Source organism: Eumetopias jubatus, unplaced genomic scaffold (genome assembly GCF_037043125.1).
Source record: "Eumetopias jubatus isolate StellerSeaLion01/CBP00866 unplaced genomic scaffold, mEumJub1_p1.0 scaffold_3, whole genome shotgun sequence".
Classification (NCBI taxonomy): domain Eukaryota; kingdom Metazoa; phylum Chordata; class Mammalia; order Carnivora; family Otariidae; genus Eumetopias; species Eumetopias jubatus.
This window is the reverse complement of record NW_028274809.1, coordinates 140756934-140769579: the sequence shown is the minus strand read 5'-3', so window position 1 is coordinate 140769579 and position 12646 is coordinate 140756934. Positions and strand designations below refer to the sequence as shown.

Sequence of the window (12646 nt, the reverse complement as noted above, 5' to 3'; positions counted from 1 at the left end):
CCGAGCAACCGGTTGCCCGTTCTCCTCCTTCACCTTTCCCGGCAAATGGCTGCCATTTCACTTCCACTTAATACACACGTCCCTTTCCCTCAGACAGAAGAGAAAGAAAAAAAAAACAAAAAACAAAAAATGGGGCCCGGGTACCTGCTGCATGCCTTGCATGGTCTGCTGCAGGAACTGCAGCTGCTGGTCCTTGGTGACGGTTTCCTCTGTTCGAAAAAGCTGTTCCTTCTCTTGTTTCAGCAGCTCCACCTCATTCCTGTAGGCATCCAGCTGCCAACGGAGACTGTCGTTCTCCTCTTTAAGAGCATAGGCCTGAGCGGCCAGGGCTGAAAGACAAACAGAACGAGCTCCAGTCAGTCACCTTCCTGCATAGATGGAGGGGAGGCCTTTCGTGGGAAGGGCAGTCTCTCGCCCCAGCTCGGAAACAAAACCCAAAGGCCTTGCCCCGGGGCTCTGCTCTTGCGTTTGGCGGGTATCACTGCTTTCGGCAGTTTTATCTATTCTATTTGGGGAGGAATGCTTGCTGGGGGCACAGGAGTCATTCCTTCCAAAGTCCTGTCTCTTGACCTCTCCCCCCAAACCCCCTCTCAGAAGTCCGCACGTGTGGCTAGGTGGTGACAGTGTCGAAAACTCCGGGCAACAATAGTTCCCACCCTAGTACTGTCTCTACAGGCTGGCGTGGCGGCTCTTGGGGCCACTTTCTTTCCAACCGTCCCACAGGTTGAGGCCTGCAGCAGCCTCCCAGACAAGGAAGGAATCGACAGGCCCGCCATTCCTCCCTGCACGGCTGCTGGGATGCTTCGCACAGCTTGTTTGTTTGCTCCTATCAGAAGGGTAACTTGGTTCCATTTGCTTCACCCACAGATTAAAACTCTGCTTCCCTACAAGGCTGAGTGTTTACTCGAATACTCCTTCCTGAAACCTAAAACTCTCTAGGTGCAGATCCAGACCTCACACACATCTCCATCTTACCGAGAGACAGAGACCATTAATGCAGGGTCTTCCACATCTCAAAGTCTCAGAAACAGCAGAGACTGAAGAGAAGAGTGAATGGTACAGAACAACACTGAGGATGGTTTACAGCTTATTGCTTTGTGGCCTCTCCAGGGTAAGAACAGTCGGTTAGACGCCCACCATGTGACGACGCCCACCATGTGACAGGCACTGGGCCCAGAGCTTTGTATGGACTAAGTCACTGCATCCCCCATCAAGCCTGCTCTTAAAACCCCTCTTGACAGATGACAGAAGTGAGGCATAGAGAAGTTACAGAACTTCTCTCATCCCACAAAATAAGTAGCAAGAACAGCCTTGGGGTGCCTGGGTGGCTCAGTTGGTTAAATGTCCAACTTTTAGTTTCAGCTCAGGCCATGATCTTGTGGGTTGTAAGATCGAGCCCTGTGTCAGGCTCCTTGCTCAGTGGGGAGTCTGCTTGAAAATTCTCTCCCTCTGCCCCTACCCCCACTCATTCTCTTTCTCTTTAAAATAAATAAATCAATCTTAAAAAAAAAAAAAGTAGCATGAACAGTCTTCAAACCCAGTCTTCAAGTCGCTGGGCTGTTCTGCCAGTCCGGATGCATGTAGTTCTTACCAGGCCATTTGAAACTACTCTCGAATTCTCTCCTCCACTCCCCTACCAGTGTCCTAGACTTTCTCCCCCACCCGCAGCAAATTCACACTCTACTGTTGTAAGCAAGACAAAAGCAGAAGAGAAATATTAAAACTTATCAGAAACTTCTTCAGAGAAGAGGCTTCCAGTTTGTAAGGCCTACTGTACGGCAGGTTCTCAGTGTGTGCTCATTTCCACCTCTCACCCCCCAAAACCAATCAGAGAGCACTGGAGGTCAGCCCCCTCCATGTTCTACCTTCACATTATAGTACACTGACAATCGATCTTCACGGAGGTGCTCTGAGACCCCAGTGAATTCTCTCCTCAAATAGCAAACATCAAATTATGTTAATAATAGTTTTATAGTTGAGTGGTTTATGGTATTCTGCTTTGCAAAATGATTATGTATAGTACCCACGGAACGACTAATCAAATAGAACATGCAATTAACCAGAAAATTCCCTACCTCAAACCATTAGGGATCAATTAGTCAACAAGCATTTACTCCATACAGACTCTGTGCCCAGGCCTGTCTGGGCATCTTGGATCACAAAAGGAGGAGCCAGAATATGTCTCTTCTCTCAAGCAGCTCAGAATAGCAGAGAAACTGACACATTTGTAAAGAAACTAACACATTCCAGGGAAGAGAGAACAGCCTGATGCCTGGCATATAGTAGGCACTTAGTGAATGTTGGCTGGATGAACAAATAAATGAGCAACTTTGTGTCAAGGGAATACATCCTGTAGGAGCTCAGAGAAGAGAAAGGAAATAGCAGACCAGAAAAATAAAAGAGGGCTTAGAACGCTGGAAGTCCAAGGCTGGGGAAGGACATCTCAGTCCAGAGCAAGAGCATAAGCAAAAGCCCAGGGAAGAGAATGGGAGGGAGACTATTTGGGGCAGGAAGGAGAGAAGCTCGATCCAAAAGGCAAGTGTTGGGCTGGAGGTGATGAGAAAAAGGTGAGCCATGGCAGGTGATGAGAGGGGCTCGGAAGTCAGGCTAGAGAGTTCGATTCAGTGTGGCGGCCAGCCGAGAACCACTCCAGGTGCCTGGGCAGCGTAAGAACACGATGAAATTGGTGATTTAGTAAGATTAGTGTGGCAGTGGTTCGTGGAATGAACTGGAGGCTGAAGAGAATGAATGAAGGAAATTGTATTCGTGTACATGTGTGTACAAAACCAAGGAGCAGCCAATTTTACAGTTTCCGGGGACTTGTAAAATCAGAAAGGACCCAGAGTATGGCCAGGAGCATGAACTAGTGCTTTTTAACATCATACAGCCCAACTTCAGATCTTGTCCACACCCCGCGACACCAACTCCTGACAACTCAGTTTACCAATCCACGAGGAAATGGTTATGAGGCATCATTTGAGAGGGATGCTGTAATAGGGCAAAATTACAGAAAATGCAAATGATGGAAAAAGTGTTGGCACTACATAAGCACATTACTACATTTAGTAGCATTCAAAGACACTTAAGTCATTTCCTTAGGAAGCTCTATTTGGCCCCTTTTCAATTTAGAGTGGCATTTTTATTATCATAACTGATAGCAGGTGTTTGTGAAGAAATCGATTAGTATGCAGGGATGGAAATTACATTTTCCAAATGAATTGCATAGTCTGCAAGATACGCTGAAATCTGTGTAGCAAAATGCAAGCAGCTATAAAGCATGTGCCAGCAACATTATTTAAATAAATTATTTGAATGTAAATACATATAGGAAAGTGCACCATCCATTATTTCATGGGCTCTCTTAGAAGCTTGTGGAATGGCACTTCTTCTTGGCTGAGCCGAGGGACCACTATTTCTGCCAAGCAAGAGACAATGCTGTTTGCGTTTCTGGACTAGGAATGTGATATCATTATATTAAAAAAAAAAAAACAAAAAACCAGCAGTTGTTAACTCTGTAACTGCCCGCCCCAATCAATACCATAGCCAATCCCATCAACGTTTTTATAACTGAGGCATATAACTAATTTACATTCCTGATTAAATGATTTCAAGCTTGATATTTGAAAAAAAAAAAAGGTTACTCATGGCAGCAAAGTGGTGATTTCTAAAGGGTGAGAAATTGTATATTGACTCCACTTAACTTCAGGCCACCTGTTTGTAAACATTATTCAGTGTCATGCCGCAGCCCTGAATGCACCCTTCAGATGAGGCTTCCTGGAACATGCTACATTATGTTTCTAGAAGAAATAAAACCCTGATAATTCCTAACTTAATATCATTTTTTCAGTATATTAAAAACTCAGAAACTTGAAAGTTCCACTCTTTCATTTCTCTCTCTCTTTTTTACTCTTTAGTTCTTTCTGGGACATTGCATTAAACAGTTTTGAAAAATGTGTGATCAAGCTTCCATGATAAAATTTACCCTTGAGAGACCGCATAACAAATTCACTATTCAAATAAGCGTAAGGATTAAAAATAAACTACAGTATGCATCTTTTTATAAGAATCCCTGAGGATTGTACTATGTTCCAATAAATGGAATATTTAGCTAAGAGCCTCCACATGTGGATTACCAATTTTCAATAATAATAAAAAAAGAATACAATAAGACTTGAAATGTAAACTACTCTCCTGAATATAATTAAATCTTCCTTTGGTGATTACAAAGGTGCTCCTGAATCCAGTGGTGCCTCTGGATTACCATTAGTTCATTCACCAACCATCAGATTATTGAGAAGCTCTGTGCAAGAAACTGTGGCATGGGGCACCTGGGTGGCTCAGTTGGTTAAGTGTCTGACTCTTGATTTCCACTCAGGTCATGATCTCAGGGTTGTGAAATCGAGCCCCTCATGGGGCTTTATGCTCAGCAGGGAGTCTGCTTGAGATTCTCTCCCTTTCCCTCTGCCCCTCCCCCCTGCACACAGGCGCATATGTGTTCTCTCCCTCTGTCAAATAAAAAAAATAAAATCTTAAAAAAAAAAAAGCTGTAGCATACAAAAGGGGAAGGCCAGTGCAGTTGTCAGTTTATACTTGCTCAGATCTTAGAAAACTTCTGTTACTGGGGTTTTCTGATTGGATCGAAAATGAAGTAACAGTGTAAGAAAAACTCTGCTAACCAGGATTAAATTACATTTCAAAAATTAGCACTGGACTCCTAAAATTACCAAAGTGACATTACTGTAGGAAAATTGATCCAAAGATTAAATTGCACTGCTGAAAGGAGAGGTTTAAAGGTATTACAGCAGTTTGCTGTACCCTTTACTGGATTCTATATAAACCATTATTCTTTATAGTAATTATGGTCAAAGTGACCTCTTCTTGTCTCCTGTATTACTTACTGTGTTTCCATGGGAACAGTGGCATGCTTAACTTCTTTAAGTAAATAATCTGGTGAAAGCCTGGAAATCTCTCTCTTACTGCCTAAGCCAGCCTCAGAAAAATAATTAGCACTATATGAAGAATGTAAGTTATTTTGGGTTATGTCCCAGTAAGCTGACAATATGTTAATATCTTTTTCATGCTCAGGCAAGATGTAACTAAATAACAAAACACTTTAACATATTATTTCTAATAATATCTGGATTTCTCAAGAACTGTTCCTCTCGGGGTCTTTGGGGAACTCTGTGTTTAGCATTCTTCCCCCGCTCTGCCAGGCATCCTCCTGGAATGCCTGTGGGGTGCTGCTCAAGTATGTGTTTCTTTCCCACACGCAAAGAGTCTCTTCCAAGGATTTCATCAGCTGCTGCCCAGCTAGGCAGTTGTGCTGATAGGTCCAGATCACAGGATGATGTGGATGGATCCAAGACCCGAAGATATCCCCACCATATCTGTTGCCTACCAGCCCCTGTGGGCTGGTGACTTAGCCACTCCCCAGGCTCCACCTGACCCTCTGCATGCCACCTCTTCTAGCAGGCTGCCTGGGGGGCAGGGGGCTTGCAGAGACAGCACACTAGGTACCCAGAATCATGCTTTTCTTGGCTTTGTGCAGTGCTGTTCCTGAGAGATGACTGCCCCAGAGGCTGCCACGGAACTCGTTCTCACCAGTGGGGCACGAGGGAGTGAAGTGTGTCTTCTGAATAATCAGTCTCTTCCCGCTGCTGGAATGGGCCTGGGTCGCTGAATTACCCCATGGAGGAAAGGGGCCCAGAGATCAACAATATCTGCTTTGAACTCTTCTGTGCTCAAGAATAAAATTTTTGTTGCTGTTAAGCCCCTGAAAATGTGGGACTTATTTACGAAATAGCTGGTGTTCCTCTAATCCCAGTAATGGCTTGCATCAGGATCCCCTGGTGGGCATGCTGAAGCCCAGACTTCTGGGCCCTACCTCCAGAGTTGGCAATTTGGTGTGTCCGGGATAAAGCCTGAGAATCTGCGTTCCTCCAAGTTCTCAGGTGGTGCCGATGCTGCGGGGGCGAGGAGCCCATTTTGAGAACTGCTGCTCAGACCAGCACTCACTCTCTCACTTGGTTCCTGAATTGGGGCGATGCTTGGCTTGTCATTCTGGTTTCATTTCTTGACCTTCGTCTGTGTGAGCCCCAGCTCCATGCTCTGCACTGGGGAGGGCTGTCCTGCCCCCGCCCCATCCCTATGCCCTAAGCACCTCGTTATGGAGTGAGGGCGAGAGTTCTCCTTTCCCCATTTCCCCCAAATAAAAGTAGCAACACCCCAGCAGCAGCAGCGGTGGTGGTAATAGCTAACAATTCTGACATGCCAAGCCATGGGCTAAGCATATTACCTGCACAACCTCCTTTCAGCCTCACAAAAACATGATATAGTGAATACAATTATTGTTTCTATTTTACAGGTTGATGGAGCTGGGTTTGAGAGACACGGCGGGTTGTGCAGCTGGGCGGAGGTGCAGGGTTTATACTCAGCAAGTGTGACTCCAGAACCTCTGGTACTGGCCTGGGGTAGCTTAGGTGCAGTTCAGAGCTGGAGCTGGAGAGAGGGGGAAGCCAAGGATACCACCATAGTGGCAAATTTGTTGCTAAAAGAGAAAAAGCATTCCATTTGTGGCCCTGTTTGGGGAGTGTTCTGCTTGAGCCCCTATTTTAAAATAGACATACATGCATCTTCTGCAGGAGAATCCCTATGGGATGACCCATCTGGCACCCTCTGGGCAGTCTTGAGGCCTGACTCAAACCACGTAGGGATCTTTCTGCTCTGTCTCTCGCTCTCCTCTGAGATGGCCATGCTGATAGTCGCTAACTGCTGAGCTCCTGAACCTCAGTCAGTTAATAAGGCTCCATTAGGAGAGCTGTGTCCAAACCACTCATGCTGATCATGGGATTCCTCAAGGACCAAAGTTAGATGCCTCCCCCATCCATCTGACCTCACCTATGTGCACCTTTAGTTAAGAGTATAGATGGTGGAAAACCTCCCTTCCCGCAGAGTCCTGTCCCCAAGACTTCCTCTGAATGGGCTGAGGAAGCCCCAAGGCCCAGGCCGACCCTCAGCGGACCAGGGGAAGGACTGGGGTCCTCCAGTGTCCAGGCATGGAGCTGAAATGCACTGTGGCCGCCCGCCACATGGCCAGGCTCCTGCCAGACAGCCTCCTATGGTCCCAACAAACTGTGATCGATCTGTTTTTCCATAACACCTGTATCACCGCGGAAGCAGCAATCTTCCTCAAATTGCTCATGGAAATTCCTTCTGCTACATTTTTGCAGGATTATTATTATTACAACTTAGCATTGACATAACATTTTATATTTGCAGTGTGCATTATAGTCTGCACATTAGCTATTATTAGGGAGAGCTAAACAGAAGCACAATGCGGTGTCTATTTCCATCTTTGTGTGAGGCCAGTGGAATAAGAGTAATTTGGAGAGTGCAGTAAGCTAGATCCTGTTATTATAATGGCTTAAATGTGAGTCTGGAGGCACAACCGGCAGCAGGTGACTCAGGAAATAAAAAAAAAAATCCTCTGTTTGTCCCTGCACACAGCTCTTCCTAACGAAGGGGTTTACGGCAGCAGCAGCGGCCGTGAGGTACCGCCGGTGCAGAAACTACTGAGAATTCACATCATGCCTTCCTGCTTTGCCACCGACCTTATAGCCTCTGATATCACCCCCAACTCCCCCTCACTGTCCTCAGGGCAAAATAAGCGAAGGAAAGAGGCTTGCCCACTTCTTTCAATGGCAGGCGAAGTCTGCCATTTAAAATACTGTTGAAGGATGCTCTGTGGCCTAAGGGATGCCTTTTGAGGCCTCAGGCAGGCACCTATCAGCAAACCCCGCAAATCTTAGCAGAGCGCCTACTCTGGGCTAAGCACAGCCCCGTCTGACCTCAGTAGCTCCCTGCCCAGCTGTGAGAAGAACCACTCCCTGTGTGGACGTGGTGGCAGCCAGGAGGGGCTCTCCATACCACAGGGTGTGGAAGGAGGCCCAAAGGAGAGGAGGGTTGGGAAAGGCTGCTGAGAGTGCCTCTGGCTGGGAAAGGCTGCTGAGAGTGCCTCTGGCTGGGAAAGGCTGCTGAGAGTGCCTCTGGCTGGGAAAGGCTGCTGAGAGTGCCTCTGGCTGGGAAAGGCTGCTGAGAGTGCCTCTTTCCTGAAGAAGGTGAGGCAGGGGCCTTCAGGTCAGGCTCACACATTGCTAAGCTGAAGGGAAGCCTGAGTAGAGACGGCTTTCACAAAGGACCCAGCAGTCTCTAGGAGAAGGCACCCAGGCAGCCAGGGCTGGACCAGGGGGAGAGAGAGAAGAGGGGGCTGGGATGTTGGAGCCCCAGATCCAGGCAGCAGGTGTATTGAGAGGGACATCGCCCCACCATGACTCTACCTTTTCTTTTGATTAAACTTCAATTTTCTTTTTCACTTCCAATCCCTATGTTGATTTCTAAGACTCAGGGCCACATTCCACCCCCCCCCCCTTAAAGGCTTTTATTATTATTTTTGTTAAGATTTTATTTATTTGAGAGAAAGAGAGAGAGAGAGAGAAATAGCACGAGTGGGAGGGGCAGAGGGAGAGGGAGAGAGAATCTCAAGCAGATCCCATGCTGAGTGTGGAGCCTGACATGGGGCTCGATCCCAGGACCCCGAGATCATGACCTGAGCCGAAACCAAGAGTCGGATGCTGAACTGATTGCACCATCCAAGAGCCCCACCTTCTGAAGTCTTTAAAGATTCTTTTTTAGAGCAGTCAGACTCAGACCAAGATAAATCACACGATGACACAGGTGTCTGGGGGTAGTCACCCCTCCCTCGGCCGTGGCCGCCACCCTTTCAGACAGAGCGCCTCCCTTGGGGACAGTACTGTACCACTGGGTTTTGCTCTGTGCAACTTCACCCTAACTATCAATTGGTCTTGTCCAAAGAGAGAAATTTTAAACAGCAACCCTTCCCTTGAAGCAATTACCATGTGGGGACCATTACCACTTTTTCTCCACCAACATGCGGATTCCTTTCCCTTTTAACAAATGGTCATTTCTAATTTTTTTCAAGAAACCTTCCTCTCGAGAAGTGATGATTTCCTGCTCCTACTAACAGCCTCTCCCCCAGACACACAAACACACACCCACATAAAACATACCCACACTCTGAAATGTGAAATGAAGGTCAGCCAGAACCTAAACAATGTTCTCAGATCTAGGCAACATCTTGGGCAAAGAATAGCAACTTTTCCCACAGTTTTTATTTTTATAACATCAAATACTTGGGATAACAAAGATGAGTTGTAAAGAAACCTTTTTTCTCCCCTCAGTTTTTATGCTTTATATAAACTTTATCCGGTCTACTACGAGAGAACCAACACGTAGCTCTTAAGCTCGGGGGGAAGTAGAGGCTGGTAAAGGCACATCCTCTCCACCATCCTGGTCACTAGCATTGAGATTCATTTATACCCACGTATTTGTGCCTGACATTAGGAGAGAAAGAATCCCATCCTCTCTAAATATATCACCACGGCAGAATGACACTGGTATGAATAACTAAGGCCAATATTCCTCAAAAGTTTGTTCCACATGCAGCCTTCATTTGTCCCACTTTGGTAACTCTTAAATGAGAATTCTTGGACCCATCCCAAACCTTCTGAATCTGAGCGTCTGGAATGGGCCCTGAGGACGTGCACTTCAGCCACTTTCTAGGGTGGGTGGAGTGCCTGCCAAAGTTTTAGAACCACTTCCCTGGCTTTTTAGGGACCAAATCCCCATTTCTTCATGCTTTCTTCTTTTTTCCAGTCTTATATTTTTCATTATTTTTTTGACACCTGCCTTCTCTAACAGCTTTTCTGTTCTTAAAAGGACCTTCCCCTGTCCAGCTCTGACCATCCAACATGGCCGTCCAGCCTCTCTGCCACCTGCCTTGCCTTCTCACATTTCATGAATCTATCTACCTGCTCCTCTCTGAATGCTACTTACTGCCTCTCCCGTGATGATAGTGTGACTGAATGCTTTCATAAATCCTCCAGGCAGTGTCTCCAAAACACATTTTTCTGATCTACTGGATGTTGTGTATTACTTTTCTTCGCAGCCATATTTCTGGAGAAAGTTCCAGCTGCAGCCGGTCTGTGGCTTGCACCCAGGAGAGGCCCAGCTCGACGTCTGTGCTCTGTGGGAACTAACAATCCCTGACCGGGCCCTCAGACCAGCTTCCCCCTGAGGAGAGGGGGCCCATCCTTTGTGCGTGCTCTCCCCAGACTCATCGCTGGATCCTCGGAGGCTTTTCTCTTTGGCATGGGGCCAGGCATCACTGCTTCCTTGTCTCACCCCTGATGGATGAGAAAACAGTCCCTGGCTATTCTCTTAGAGTCTGAGAAAAGCCGAGACTATGTTCCTGGCCTTCATCACATTTTTCTGCATCAGACTACCTTCATTTTTTTTTCCTTCCTCCCAACTAGCCTTTTTCCCACTAGCCGAAGGATATGTCACATGTTTGTCACATGGATGTGAGGAGGGGGGTTGCCCGCCTGTGTCGTGCATGCCATACTTAAACTAATAATTGAGCTCCCATTCATTTCTTCTTTCTTCGGTCCTTTATCATTGCCTATGTCAGTCACTTCCTTTCCACTAAACATTTTTATCTTTTACTTCATTTTTATTGTCTTTTCATATTTTATTACCTTACCTCAACCTTTTTTCCCTTTCTTTCTTACGTATTATTGACAGACGTCAATCCTCATGTTACATACCAGTGTTTCTCAAGCCTCTGTGCAGCAGAAATACCTGAGCAGTAATTTATAACTTACGTGAGTGGGACTGAACTCCGAGGCATTGCTAGGAAAGCTTCCCACGTGGAGGCAGGGCTGTGAACCACTCATTTACACCTTCTGTTATTGCTCCCCAGTATCCATTCTCCACATGGCCACGGTACCAGGTATTTGCAAAATGCCATGGAATACCTTACTTGGTTATTTCTTACAACCTCAAGTGAACTCTCTTAGGATGAGCCTTATGTTACTACTGAGAAGGCTGAGGCTCGGAAGGGACCCATCGTTTGCCAAGCCACACCAGAAACAAAACTCAGATACCTCCAGAGGCCTCTGACCTCATCTGGTTCCAAGTTATTCTTTACTATATTCAGTCTCTTCCAGGGACTCAAATTCTCACTCATGTATCCATTTCCTCAGAGCCTTTCTGGTGATTTTACCACCCAAATGACCCTCTCATCCAAAGAGCATCAAGGTGAGCTTGGCCTTCCTTAGGCCCAGGAAGTAAGAAGGAAATGTGGAAGGAGGCCTTCCAAAAACTCGTTTTCAGAACTCTTAATTTCTTCTCATCCATTCAGATGGTTCTAGTTCACATTCTTCAACTGGACACATCTTCTCATTACTTTTTTCATCCCCAGAGCTTGGGTGCTACAAAATCCTGTTTCGACAAACTTTTCATTCATCTTCCCCAAGTCCTTGGGCAGGGAAAAGTGCACATATTTTAAAAAATGCCTAGATGGCTAAATTATAGCAATTTTTCCCTGGGAGAGAGTTGTTCAGATATTAAAACCCTCTGTGTATTGAGTATGATAATTTTTCTTATATCCCCACAAAAAGCAGTTTTTGCTTTGCTCATTAAAATGATTTGTTTTCGGTTTTTGATGAGTGTAATTTTTCAGGTAGCAATGTTTTATTCTTACTAGCAACTCTTTAAAAACCCTCTGCGAGTGCTGAAGCCCCAGTTAAGCACTATTAATCAAACACTAAATGCTTTTAAACAGCTCTACCCCTTTTTCTAATTGAGAAATAGAGCTGTTTGGGCAAGTTTATGAGGTGACCTTGATTCAATTAAAGAGGTCAGGGATGGAACAGACTTCAAACTCATATTCAATGATTTTAAAGAAATGACTTCCCTCCAATTAAACAGGAATTAGCATGAAATATTTTGTTTCTGAAAGGTTAAAAGAATTCCTCTGAGAAACTAGCTCTCTTGTTTGCTAGCTCTTTATTGAACATGAGAGAGAAGGCGCCATGGATAGTTTTATATAACGTGCTCTGTTAACTTGGTGCTGATGATCCGGCATCAATTATAACATTCCTAAGAGTCATAAATGTTGCATTGAAGGGGCAAAGAGTCCAATTTAAGTTTTAATTTCTATTTCGAAAGCCCAAAGACCCAACAATTTTCAATCACTAAAAAAATCAAGATACATTTTCCATCTGCGTTAATTTCAACATAGTTCTAGGGGGAAAGGTTTCAAATATTACCTAATTTCTTTGCTATTCCTCATTTTAGCTTCATCCCTCACCTTGCCATAGTCCCCCATCTTTTAATGACCTGAAAGGACATGTCATTCTTCCTGTTCTAAAAAGTAACACATAGAGTCTTTGTTGTAGAATTATGGAAGCAGGATTCTGCAGAGGAGGGAAAAGGGACTGACATGTGTGGTAGTCTGGGGACTCCAGGGTATTCTTTTTTTTTTTTTTCTTAAGATTTGATTTATTTATTTGACAGAGAGTAAGAGAGAGAGCACAAGCAGGGCGAGTGGCAGGCTGAGGCAGAGGCAGAGGGAGACGCAGGCTCCCTGCTAAACAAGGAGCCTGGGATCATGACCTGAGCTGAAGGCAGACGTTTAACTGACTGAGCCACCCAGACTCCCCATCCAGCAGTAGTCCTGAGAACACCGGCCACGTTCTTTTGTGTCCCTGCTCCTGTCAATTTCAGA

At 45.6% G+C, this 12646-nt stretch overlaps 1 protein-coding gene across 1 annotated transcript in view; it reads right to left on the bottom strand.

Annotated features, from left to right (window-relative positions):
• Positions 1-12646, bottom strand: part of ENOX1 (ecto-NOX disulfide-thiol exchanger 1) — a 251530-nt gene that overhangs the window by 105804 nt on the left and 133080 nt on the right. Inside the window, exon 10 of the mRNA XM_028106142.2 lies at positions 145-329. Coding sequence (XP_027961943.2) covers positions 145-329 — 185 coding nt within the window. The remainder of the gene's footprint in view (positions 1-144; positions 330-12646) is intronic.